The sequence below is a fragment of the Fonticula alba genome (genome assembly GCF_000388065.1).
Source record: "Fonticula alba strain ATCC 38817 unplaced genomic scaffold supercont2.19, whole genome shotgun sequence".
NCBI classification, from domain to species: Eukaryota; order Rotosphaerida; family Fonticulaceae; genus Fonticula; species Fonticula alba.
In genome coordinates this window covers 118,738-129,763 of record NW_009242989.1, presented here as the reverse complement: position 1 = coordinate 129,763, position 11,026 = coordinate 118,738, and the positions used below count along the sequence as shown (strand labels likewise).

The 11,026-nt window shown below is 71.2% G+C and overlaps 4 protein-coding genes across 4 annotated transcripts in view; 1 reads left to right on the top strand and 3 right to left on the bottom strand.

Annotated features, from left to right (window-relative positions):
• H696_06133 (hypothetical protein) overlaps positions 1-84 on the top strand; it is a gene marked incomplete at both ends in the record, with an annotated part of 2,864 nt that extends 2,780 nt beyond the window's left edge. The window contains one exon of the mRNA XM_009499890.1: positions 55-84. Within this exon, the coding sequence (XP_009498165.1) occupies positions 55-84 (30 nt within the window). The remainder of the gene's footprint in view (positions 1-54) is intronic.
• A 5,291-nt stretch (positions 85-5,375) lies between these two features.
• On the bottom strand, positions 5,376-7,993 carry H696_06132 (hypothetical protein). Its single transcript, XM_009499889.1, has one exon. It carries the CDS (start codon positions 7,074-7,076, stop codon positions 5,688-5,690), a length of 1,389 nt encoding a protein of 462 aa, XP_009498164.1. The 5' UTR covers positions 7,077-7,993; the 3' UTR covers positions 5,376-5,687.
• Positions 7,994-8,251: 258 nt separating this feature from the next.
• Positions 8,252-9,079, bottom strand: H696_06131 (hypothetical protein; the record flags this gene model as incomplete). Its single annotated transcript, XM_009499888.1, has 3 exons — positions 8,252-8,606; positions 8,720-8,917; positions 9,060-9,079. 3 exons carry the CDS (start codon positions 9,077-9,079, stop codon positions 8,252-8,254), a joined length of 573 nt encoding a protein of 190 aa, XP_009498163.1.
• Positions 9,080-9,459: 380 nt separating this feature from the next.
• On the bottom strand, positions 9,460-9,889 carry H696_06130 (hypothetical protein; the record flags this gene model as incomplete). The annotated part of the gene is made up of 2 exons (XM_009499887.1): positions 9,460-9,507; positions 9,734-9,889. 2 exons carry the CDS (start codon positions 9,887-9,889, stop codon positions 9,460-9,462), a joined length of 204 nt encoding a protein of 67 aa, XP_009498162.1.
• Positions 9,890-11,026: the final 1,137 nt, after the last annotated feature.

The following is an 11,026-nucleotide window of genomic DNA, read 5'->3' as shown; positions in this document are numbered from 1 at the left end:
GGGGGGGGGGGGGACACCCCACCCGTCTGTCGCCGCGGCGCACTATCGATCCAGGCCGGCTGGATGTCCGTAGCCATCATGTAGCAGGGCTCTCACGGGCCCACTGTCACGTCAGGCGGGTGAAGCTTCGGCGGAGGCCATGCCGGGGAGGTTACCACCGGTTAGGGACCGCCGGCCCGGCCACAAGGGGGATGAGGCTGCCAGTACCGAGAGCACGCTAACTCAACCGAGGGGCAAGCAAAGATGGAAAGCCATCCGTGTTGGGGGCTCGAGAGGGGGTTCTAAAACAGGCAGCTGGATCGAGGCTTCAAAGGGGGAAATAATATGCTCGACACGTTCGACACAAACAGGCTGCTGGGGTCCTCTCGCTCTCAGGGGAGGCTCCCCCACGGGGGGGGGGGTGGATCCTTGACCAGGGCCGGGCGATGAAGACCCGAGAACCCTGCATCCCTTCGCGGGCCCACACCACTGGCCCCGCACCCTCGTCGGCCGGCGGGCCGACGATCTTGCCCTGTATATTCCCCCCCGGAGGGGGAATGCCATGGTCCGGCACGAGGGCCGACCCCGCGGGGCCTATGTATCTCAGGCTTCGAGGGCTGGGCGCGATGCCAGTGCAGGCCGGGTCTTGCCGCGTCCACCCCAGGGCTAGCATATGCCCGTGCTGAGGTGGCGCATGGGAGCATTAGCACCTGTTGGACACGCTCGGCATGACCGGTTCGGCTGGCGTGTCAATGTCGAGGTGGCACTTGGGACCATCGGCATCTCTGCGGGCGCCCCTTCTCGGCTCCCCGCGCCTCCTTCCGGCCCCGCCCGCTTTTTTCATTTTTCTCGAGACGAGGGTTGCCCCCCTTGGGGGCGCATCACTTCCCCCAGCCCGCGACCAGCCCGCGTGGGTTCTCTCTCTCTTGGGTTCTGGGCTCACATTGCATGCTTGTGCCGCCCCCGGAGGGTTTTCCCCCTCTCCGCTTGCGGGTGGCTCGCGCGGTTCCCCCCCCCCCGGGGCTCTCGGCCCCGGCGACCCACGTCCCATCCCTCTTTCGCCCCCTTCTAGGGCGTCGCCCCGCGATCGCGGCTACTTCGCGCGGCTCCTTGCCGGGGGAGGGGGTCCCCATAGGCCCCCAGGCCATGCTCTTGCCGCACGCCTCCACGGCTGGCCGCTTGCTTCGGGCCCCGCACTCGCTGTGACAGGGTTCATGTGGCTCGGGCCCCAGGCAAGTGACCGGGGCTCGGCCAAGGGTACCGGGTATGATCTGCCACCCGGCCGGCAGGCTCTCGGCAGGAAGAGAGGCAGAGGGCATACCAGCGCCGGCGGTTCACGGCCGTCTGTCCCCATACCAGTCAGCACCTCGGCTGGGCTTGGGTCAGTTGGCGACGGGCATAATGGCCGGCCACTCGGGCGCCACCCGACAGGGGCAGCCTCAGACCAAGCGCGCGCCATCCTGCCATCCTTTCGTGCACTCTTCGGCGCACAGCTGCTTAAGGCCCTCACCCTCAGGAGGTTCCCGACGGGAGACCCCCCTTTTTTTTTTTCCCGTTATCGAGCTCGGTCAGGGGGGCCGAGCCGCGGTCCCCGCGGCGGGGCCCGCCCACCCGCGCATCTCCATGCTCGGCCGGGCGACATATGGACGCTCGGCCTCAAAAGCCGCCTGGCTGTTGTCCCGTCCCGCGTTCCCGGACGGGGGATGCCATTCAAGGATGTCACCACTCCCACAGCACAACACAGAGGGCGACCCAGCCACTCTGCAAGGGACCAGCAAAAGGCGTGACTCGGGCGAACAAGAGAAGCGCGTTGAATCGAGTCCCCGCCGCGGCACGGAGGGATCCGGGTGCCAGCCTCGTGCGCGCGAGGAACCGAGCTCCAGGCCGGGGGGGGGGGGGGCTCGTCGCACACTCACAGGGCTGTCCTGTGTACTGTTTACACGGACCAAGCTCGCGGCCAACTGCGTGATTCTGACCCTGTTAGGGTTATATCGCCGAGGAGGACGGACGCGTGATCCCACCAGCCTCAGGACCGGGAGGGCGGATTCGGCGAGGGACGGACCGCGCGGCGAGGCGGAAGGTTCGAGAATATGCTGGAAGGATGGAGCCCGGCTCCTCCCGAAGCTGGGACACATCATGTGATACACGCCGACCGGGCCCCTGTCTCTGGGCTCACATTTCATATTTGCGTTTGTTGTGACATACGTCACATGATGCGGCTACAGATTCGGGGACACAAGCCGCCGGTGTCTTCCCCCCAGGCCTTACGCCTCGGTCTGCGGATTCTTTCTTTTCGATATCCCCAATCCGCCTCTCTCAGCCTCGAGGTCTCTGAGATGACCCCCCACATCTTTCACTCGGCATAACCGGTTCATCTGTGGTGGCATCCCCCTGGAAACGATAAACCAAACAGCACGTTGTGCTACATAACACAAGTGTCATCGGGCGAGGATGATATTCTTAACAGCGTTCTCCCTGAGGAGTGCGTGGCAGGACAGCGGCCCGGTGCCTCCGAGGTCGAGCGGCGCAGGCACACCCGACCGAGGAGGGAGATACGCCAGTGGGCGAGCCCAATCGCGGGACTCCCAGTGTCCCAAGCCCGACCGAGCCCAAAGCTCCACAGGGAAGCAGCTGCGTGTCGAAGAGCACACAGCAGCATGGCTGAAGCACCAGTCAGGCCGACGAGAGCACCTGTCCCAAGGCTCCCTCTCGAACCCCTGTTTACCAGCCGAGTGTTCTCCATTGTTGCCTGCCACCAGCTCGCCTTCAAGCCGAGCGACTGACTCGTGTGGACACAGACGACCGTGAACCGCTGCCCGGTATGTCCCCTCTCTTATGCCAGAAGCCCACTGACCGGGTGACACATCACACTGGCATCCTTCGCCGAGCTTCACCCCCTTGACTTGGGCTTGGCCCGTGTGGGCCCAGTTACAGTGTCGCCCCGCCCGGGCGGCCGGCTTTCACTCCCGGCCCCCGGCCAAGCAGAGCGGCCTGCCGCCAGCATACACGTGCACACACTTGCTCCCCCCCCCCCTCACGAGTGGGCCCCCTCCGCTGCGGTCGGTGCCCGGGAGTGTAGAGCACCCCACAGCCTTCTTCCCCCGCCGCCCGCCCCCCCCCCCGTCCCTCGCGCCCGCCGCTTCTCGTCATGCCCACAGCCCCATAGCCATAACCGGCGGGAGGGGGGAAAGCCGGGGTCCCGCGGCAGCGGCACGGCCATGGCGCCGATGACCGCGGCGGGCGCGGGGAATCTCGGTCGTGTGTTTCCCGACGAGCCAGGGGCACTCGACGCACGGGGCAGCCCGGTCCCCTTCGCTCTCCCCGGGGACCGCGCACGCGTCGCCCTCCGCCCCCGGGCCCGCCGGGCCCGGGAGACCGACGGCCCCTTGGCCGTGGTCTCGTCCCGCCTGCCCCCAAGGAAAAGGCCATCACCAGCCGGGGGGGGGGGGGGGGGGGGAGCCACGCGCTCGCGACGCGCGTACAGCAGCCCGTGCGGCGGTCCGTCACTCGGCCACGGCAAATGCCGCCGCAGGCCCGAGTCAGCCCCCTCCCCCGGTCGCTGCTACCAATCCCGTGGCACGCCCAAGGAGCGGGGCTCGGACGGAAGCATGCCCGGGCATCTTGCTGCCGGCTGGGGACCGCTCTCGGCGGCCGGAGGGGGGTGGGCGCACCATGGCTCGGCCTGGGGCCAGGAAGCGGGCAGGCAAAGGGCAAAGCACAACAAAGGCGGACTCGCGGAGGAACACCATGGCAGGTGTCCGCCGGCGGGACCGGGGGCTCCAGGGACACTTGCGCACACTGCCCGGCACGGGCCGCGGCCAAGAGCTTCATCCTACGCGCCCGAGGGGGGAGGCCCCTCCCTGACCTCGGGCTTGGGCAGAGGGCGGGCCCAAGGCCGCCGCACGCATGCGCGCGTCCCCCCCCCCACCGGCCTCGACACGCGGGCCCCGCGTCGCCGATGATGGGGCGTCACTCGCAAACTATACCCCGGGACGACGCGTGCGGCGTGGGAAGGTGTCTTGATTGGCCGGCGTGCGTGCCCAGCCAGCAGCACCTGCAGGGGCGTCGGCTCCGGCCCGAGAGAAGGACCGATGTCTGCCACGCTCCCGGAGGCCGAGCGGAACCGCGCACGCCCCTCGCCATTCCAGATCAGCCCCTTCGATTCCCCTCCTTCTCGTTCTCTGCACACGATCTATCCCTACCAGCGTGCTGCTCACATTGACAAGAAAGACAAATGGCAATCTCATGGGGGACCTCAACGATTTGCCGGGAGGCGGGGATGCCCGAGTTGGGCCGCGCGTTCCGGCCCGTTCGGCGGCCGCCGGCCGTGGAGAAACTCCCCAAGCCCCGGGCCGGCATCGCATCGGGCTCCCGTCGACGTGCGTCGCTGCCCCCCCCCGGGGCCGGCTATGGCTGGCTGTTCGGGCCCGCCGGCCATGGGTGGCTGTGCCGGGCCCCGCCGCTGGCCAGCTGTCCCGCTTGCCGGGCCTGCCGCCGGGGCAGGGCACCAGCCACCTCCGCCCGCCGATGGCCGTCGCAACCGTGGCACCCCGCCCCGCCTCAGAGCCACATCCGTCATCCACACTGCTTGCCTACGCAGGTCCACCTGCACGCATGCACACGCGGACACACAACAAAGCACCGGCCCCTGGCAAGCCGCCGGCCATGCGTCTTGACGTCGCCCCCTTCCCCGATCCGCCGGATGATGGCCCCCCCGAGCCAGGACCGGCAGGGGCAGTGGGGAGCCCAGCCGTGGCCTGGCACAGCCCCAAGCCCTCGGCCTTCGGGCGCCTGCGGCGAGGCGGCGAGGTCGCTCCGCCCGCCCCCCCGCGACCGCCGCAGCGGACCCCACGTTGGAACGTGTGCGCCAGCTACACTCGGCGCGTCGGCGTTCCGGCACGCCTTCCACTGCCCGGCAGGTGCGCCGCGCCCAGCGGCGCACACGGCCTCCGCCCATGCCCACACCCCCGGGGCCCGATTCGCCGGGGCCGCGGCCCAGCGCGACACACCGACCCCGACGCTCGCTCCGAGTCAGCCTCGACCACCCAGCACGCCCGGCGAGATGGCCTCCGCCTTGCGCGCCCGGGCGAGGTCCACGCCGCCGGTTGCAAATACACCCGCGCCCCCGGCTGCCAGGGCAAGCAGCACACCTGGCCAACGGGCCGCACCACGGGCCCGATACGCGGCGAGCCGCCGGGCTACACGCGCGCGTATCCCCAGCCGGCCCGTGGGGGCGCAGTCCAGCCGCCGCACTGGCTCGGCGGCACCTCCCCAGCCCGGATGCCCCCTGCGAAAAGCCGAACAGGGAGCAGGGCCGATCTGCTCGGGGCGCCACATACACATGGCAATGCGCCATCGGCGTCTCGGCGCCCGCGAGTGCTGCCGCCGCGGCGCTTGCCGACGGCACAGGCAAGCCGGCCGCCAGCGGCTGATCCCGGCCCGCTAGCACGGGCCCCTGCGCCCGGCCTGGGAGCCATCCATCGCACGGGGCTCAGCGGCCCGGCAGGCCGCCCATGGGCCTGCACGAAAAGCGACACGGCCCGCGCTTGTTTGTAACATGCCCGCGCCCGACACACGAGGCGCGGAGGCCGGGCGCGCCAGCACGGACTGCCCCGGGCGGGCTTGCTCACGCGGTCGCCCTTTCGGCGCCTCCCCCCACTCGCCAGGAGCACCCCCCCCCCCGCCTCCCGCCGCCGCCACCGCCCGGGTCATTGGCCATGGGCCCGCTCGCCCGTCCCCCTCGGCTCCGGCATGCACGCCCGCCGACAAGGCCGCTCGAGCTTCTCCCCGTGGCGGGTGCCTTGCCCAATCGGCCGCCTCATCGGCGCCCGTCTGTCGGCGGGCGGCGCACATCGGGCAGGGGGACACCCTCCCCCGGAGCCGAGCGCGCAGCAGCATGGCCCGCTGGCTGGTGCCGCGGCGCACGGCATGTGCCTGGCGTGCAAGGCTTCGCGCCTGCCGGCCCCGCCCCCGGGAAGCGCCCACGGTGGAGCGGTCGGAGGTCCCTCCTGCCCCCGGCCTCCGCCAACACGCTGGCACCGCAGGGTGATGAGCGTACCCCGCAAGACGCTCCCTGGGCGTGGCGCGTACGGGGGCCTTTCTCGTTTCACGCCCCGCTGGGCAAAGACACGGGCCAGCCACCGGGTCGTCACGTCCGGCGGTCGGCTCAGGCCCGAGCCTCTCGGCATTGGCCTTGAGGAGGCAGCACACGGCTGGCCGGTGCGCGACGGACTCGGTGGCCGCCCCGGGCACAGGCCCCCATGGCCATGAGCACGTCCAAGCCCGGGGGTATGCGTCGTGCAGGGCCGAGCAGGGCCGCACCTCGAGCCCCCGGTGCCTGCCAGTGCCAGGCCCCGGCCCCCTTCGGAGGGCATGCCGGCCCCGGGCATGGGACCCATACCACCGCGGGGAGTCGCGCGCGCGTGCCGAATGCATGGCCGTGGTGCCATGGCGGATCCTCGGCGGGTGCACGGCCCCGCTGGGTGTCTGCCGCCGTGGCGTCCAGCCAGGGAGGGCAAATCGCCGACCAGGGACCGGGGCAAGGGCGCCCGGGCGGTGCCTGTCCGCGCGCCGAGCCGCTCACACTTGCCTCGACCGGCCTCAGCCCGGCCGGCTGCCAGAGGAACGGGCCGGGGGCCATCGGCCCGGCACTGTGCCAGCAGCTGCTGGCGCTGCCCTCGCGGCCGCCCATGCCGGCGTTCCGGCTCGCCCGCCATCGCGCGGGCCACCTCGTGAAGGTCGCCCGTGCACATGCCGCAGTACCGGCACCGGGGAGGCCGCTGTCCATGTCGCCCGTGCCGCTTCTCGCGCGCCAAAAGGACACCCCTGTCTTCTCCTCGGCCAGCACCCCCTCCCCCTGGCCATCCGGCGCACCGGCCGCCCGTGGCCCTCGCGCCGGCTGGCTCGCCATCCTCCTGCGTCCCGCTGGCACGCCACATGCCGCCGGCAGCGCCAGACCCCAACGTGGGGCGGCACAAGAGCACATGGCCCACCCGCACCGTAGGCTCGGGGCCCGCTTCCATGCAGCCCGCCCGGTGAGGGAGGCCCGCGCCCGGAACAGGGCCATGAAGAGGCCCGGGCGCCATTGCCGACCGCATCTTCAACGCGCAGGCCCTGCCCCCCCGGGGCTGGGCCCGGTCCGCCGTGGGGACCTGCTGGCGCGGAGCCACACGCGGTGCTGCGGGGCCCAAGCAGACAGACGCACGATCCACCGATGGGCATGCCGCGGCACTGCATCACGCCGAGCGACCCCCCCCCCTCCGGCGGAGGGCAAACACATGCCCGCCCACAGGGGCTGCCCCGTGCGACGCATCGCGGCGCGCTCGGCAAAGTCCCGCACCTCCCCTCGACCGGGAGGCTGCGCCAAGGACATTTTTTTTTGGCTCCAGGCACCGGCGCACAATGTCTTGGACCCGCCTTTTATGCATGCGACACCAGTGCCCATCGTGGCCGGCTGGCTCGCCCACTGGCCCGCAGAAGGCAAGGAGGGAGGGCCCAGGCGGCATGCTTGTCCGCCGAGAGGGGCCCGCGCAAGCCTGGCAGGCTGGGCCGGCGGCGATGGTCCCAGGACTGGCCTGCACCGCGGGCCGAGGGCGATCCGCGCGCACGCCCAGCCACAAGGGGCCTTGAGTCCCCCGGGACGATCCGGGAAAGGCCTTTTGTATGCGTCCCCCCCGCCCCCGGAAGGCCGCGTCACCAGGACCGCGCGCCGCAGGGGCCGGCAGTCGCCCACACAGCTGTTGCATGGTCGGCGAGAAGCATGCTCGTGGGTGATGCGGAGCATGCCTCGGGCCTCAGGGTCCGACAGGCACCGGCCAAGGCCCGGCGGAGATGGCAAGTGGCGGCGCAAAAGGCCCTCGGGAGGCCCGCCGCCCGCACACACACATACGTCCTTCGTGCCGCCGATGTCATGCATGTCCCGAGGGAGGAGTGTCGGCCGCCGGCAGTCGCGAGGGAGACACACGGAGAGAGAGAGAGCAAGAAAGAGAAAGAGAGAGAGAGAGAGAAAGAGAGAGAGAGGGAGAGAGAGAGAGAAAGAGAGAGAGGAAGAGAGAGCCATCACCTTATGCGAGCCACACACACCCGAGGCCAAAGCTGCAACGGTAGCCCCCCCTCCCCCCCGTCCGGATACAGAGTAAGGCCCCCTGCACCGGACCGCTGTGTCTGTGGTTGCACATCGGCCCAAGGCAAAAGGGCATGACACCAATACAAAACACCCAACCAGCCGCAACAGCACACAATTCAATGATAAATGTGTCAGGATATGCAGCCATCACCCATTCCAGGCTCGCCAGGCCGGGTGCCGCGCGAAGTGCGGGGCCATACACCGGCTGCCCGGCCGCCGGGGCGCGGAGCTCACCAGCTGCGGCAGGATGCAGCCCAGGTCCACCTCCAGCAAGTCAGCCAGCTCCTCCACCGGTAGGTACATCTCCCCCGCCCCCTCCGGGCCGGACCCGGCCTCCGGAACCAGCGCCAGGAAGAAGTGCCCCGGCGAATGCCGGCGCAGCATGCCATACAGCACGTCCAGGCGCCGGCCCATCTCGACGGCCATTTCCCGCACCGCGAGGCGCACGCACCGGCCGGGCGGGCGCACTTTTGAGGGCCCGGCCGTGGATCCCGAAAGCCCTCTGGCCGTTGGAATGTCGAGAGAGGGAGAGCCCCTGCGACAGCTTGCCTGGGTATGCGCCAACTGGCTCAGACATTTCACTCGCAGTCAGCGTGGGGCGCGGGCCGAGCAGACCTTGCGCCTGGGCCTCCAGGGCCTGCCTCGACGTCGGTGGCAACATCCGCAAGTGTGCCGCCGGGCCGCCAACGGGCCGGCCATCGCACCGCCCGCTTGCGCTTGGCCAGCATCAGGCTCCCGAGGGCCGCTGGCCGGGTGAGGTACCGCGCTGGCCGCCGATCGGCGCCGGACAGCACCACCCCCAGTTCGTGGCACCTGATGCACAGGCGGGGTCGGCATGCCCGGGGTGCCCGACCGTGTCCCGTACGCTGTGGCGGCGCTCCTGCAAGGGCGCCCGCATTTGGCCCACCTTCGCCTGCGACAGCTCCCTCCTCCCTCCGCGCGCGCGCGCGCGAACGGATGACATGTCCCGGCCATGGGTGCGGTCCGTCCAGGGCGCGAAGGTGCCACCATCCACATTTGCCTAGCTCTGGATTGTCGCCGCCGAGACCGCCGGTGGGCCCGGCAGCCTGGCGGTCAATGCGGCCCGCAGTGCTCCCGACCGTCCGGCCGACATTTGAAACACCAACATATCCTCATGCCCCGGGGGGGGGGGGGAGGACGCTTGCTGGTGGCCGCCAAGCCGGACATCAGGCAGGTCGAAAGGAGCGTGGCGCTTGTCGGCCTAGACAAGGGAGGCCTCACGAACAGCAGGCGCCCCAGCCGGCCAAGGCGCACGTTCCGACCCCGTGCCGGCCTGGCCAACATCCCCGGCGCATGCTCCCCCAGCGGGCCGGGGGGCTGCTTCGCCGGCAGGCCTACGAGTCGGTGTAGAGCGGCCACCAGCACCGGCGGGTTCCGCCGAACTGGGCTCCCCATATCCTCCAGCACCAGATGCCCAGAGACCAGCGCCCTTCCCGTGGGGCATGTCGCGGTCGCCAGGCCGGGGGAGGGCCCAGCGCCCGGCCGCAACCAATCACCAGACCTTGCACCGATGTCCGATCGATCCCCGGCAATCGGCCGGGAATGCCCAGCCCCGCCAGGGGGGAAATCCTCCCGATGCCTGTCCGCAGGCCGGCCGCATCATCGAACCCCATGCGGCAGGGGCGCCCCCCGGGCCGCGATGGCCCGGCAGAGGCGCCCCCCGGCACGCTCGGTGTCGTAGCTGGCCAGCGCGCGGGGGTCGGCCGCCGCGGTGGCGGTGCTTCCAGCGGCCGAGGAGAATGCCCGTACATGCGGCAGCGACATCCTCATCGGGGCGTTGGGCTCGGCCGCAGTCGCATGCACATGCCCAGCGGCCGGGGAGAGACCAGCTCCGTCGAGCCGGCGAGCCCGGCAGGCGCAGGACTTGCCCGGTCAGCATCACTGTCGGAGACGGTCAAGGAGGAAGTTGGGGAGGGGGGAACGACAAAGGGAGGGAGGTGGAGGATGTGCAGCTGGCCGGACGTTCAGACGCAGGCGCGCTCGCACTTGGCCGTGGCCCCGCATCGAGAGAAGGGCTCCAACTCGCGGGCCGCCACCCGCAGGGCCGGAGAGAGCCCGGCCCCGGCCGGGCGCGCCCGCCCCCCCCGGGGGGCGGGAAACCAGCGCGGCGGGGCGTCCCCCAAGAACAATCGGCCGCCTGGGACACCGTGCGGCGGCAGCATCCGGTGGCACCTGGCCGGTTCTGCCGGGAGCGAGGACGGCAGCCGGTCGCACACACACACTTGCTCGCCCGCCCCCCCCCCCCTACAAGTGACCCGCCTCCGCCGTGGTCCCAGCCCGGGGGTGGAACATCCCGCACCTTCCTCCCCCCTCCCCCCCACATTCATCCATCCATCCGTTATGCTTGCTGCTTCGCGTCCTAGCCTGGACTCGCGTCCTTGATGACCCGGCGCGCTGCCCATCCCACGGGCCACTCGAGCCGCCGTGCCCCGTCACCCGACGGCCGGATCCCCCTTCCGGGCCCCGACGGCTCGCACATGGGCGTCATCCGGTCTGCGGGCCCTGGCGGCCGGGGGGCTGACATTTGCTTGCCCCAGCACGGGGGAGGGGGGGGCAGTGGCAAGCGCGCAAGTCGTTGCCTCGGCCGCTCCTCCCTCCCCGGGTGCCACCGGGCCCCCACGCAAGCAGGCAGGCAGGCGGCATTCTCGACGGTCGCCCTTGTGGCCGCCCTTCCTGGCATCTTCCGGCCCGCCAGCCTCGGGCCTCGGCCTGTGGCGACCCTCAGACAAAACCCGCGACAACGTGCCACCGCCTGCGATGGGATGGCGGCCAATCGGCTCCTGCCTGCTGGGCACTGGCGCGGCCCGGTGCTGTTGGCCGGATGGAGCCCCCCCCCCCCCCCCCCCCCCCCCCCCCCCCCCCCCCCCCCCCCCCCCCCCCCCCCCCCCCCCCCCCCCCCCC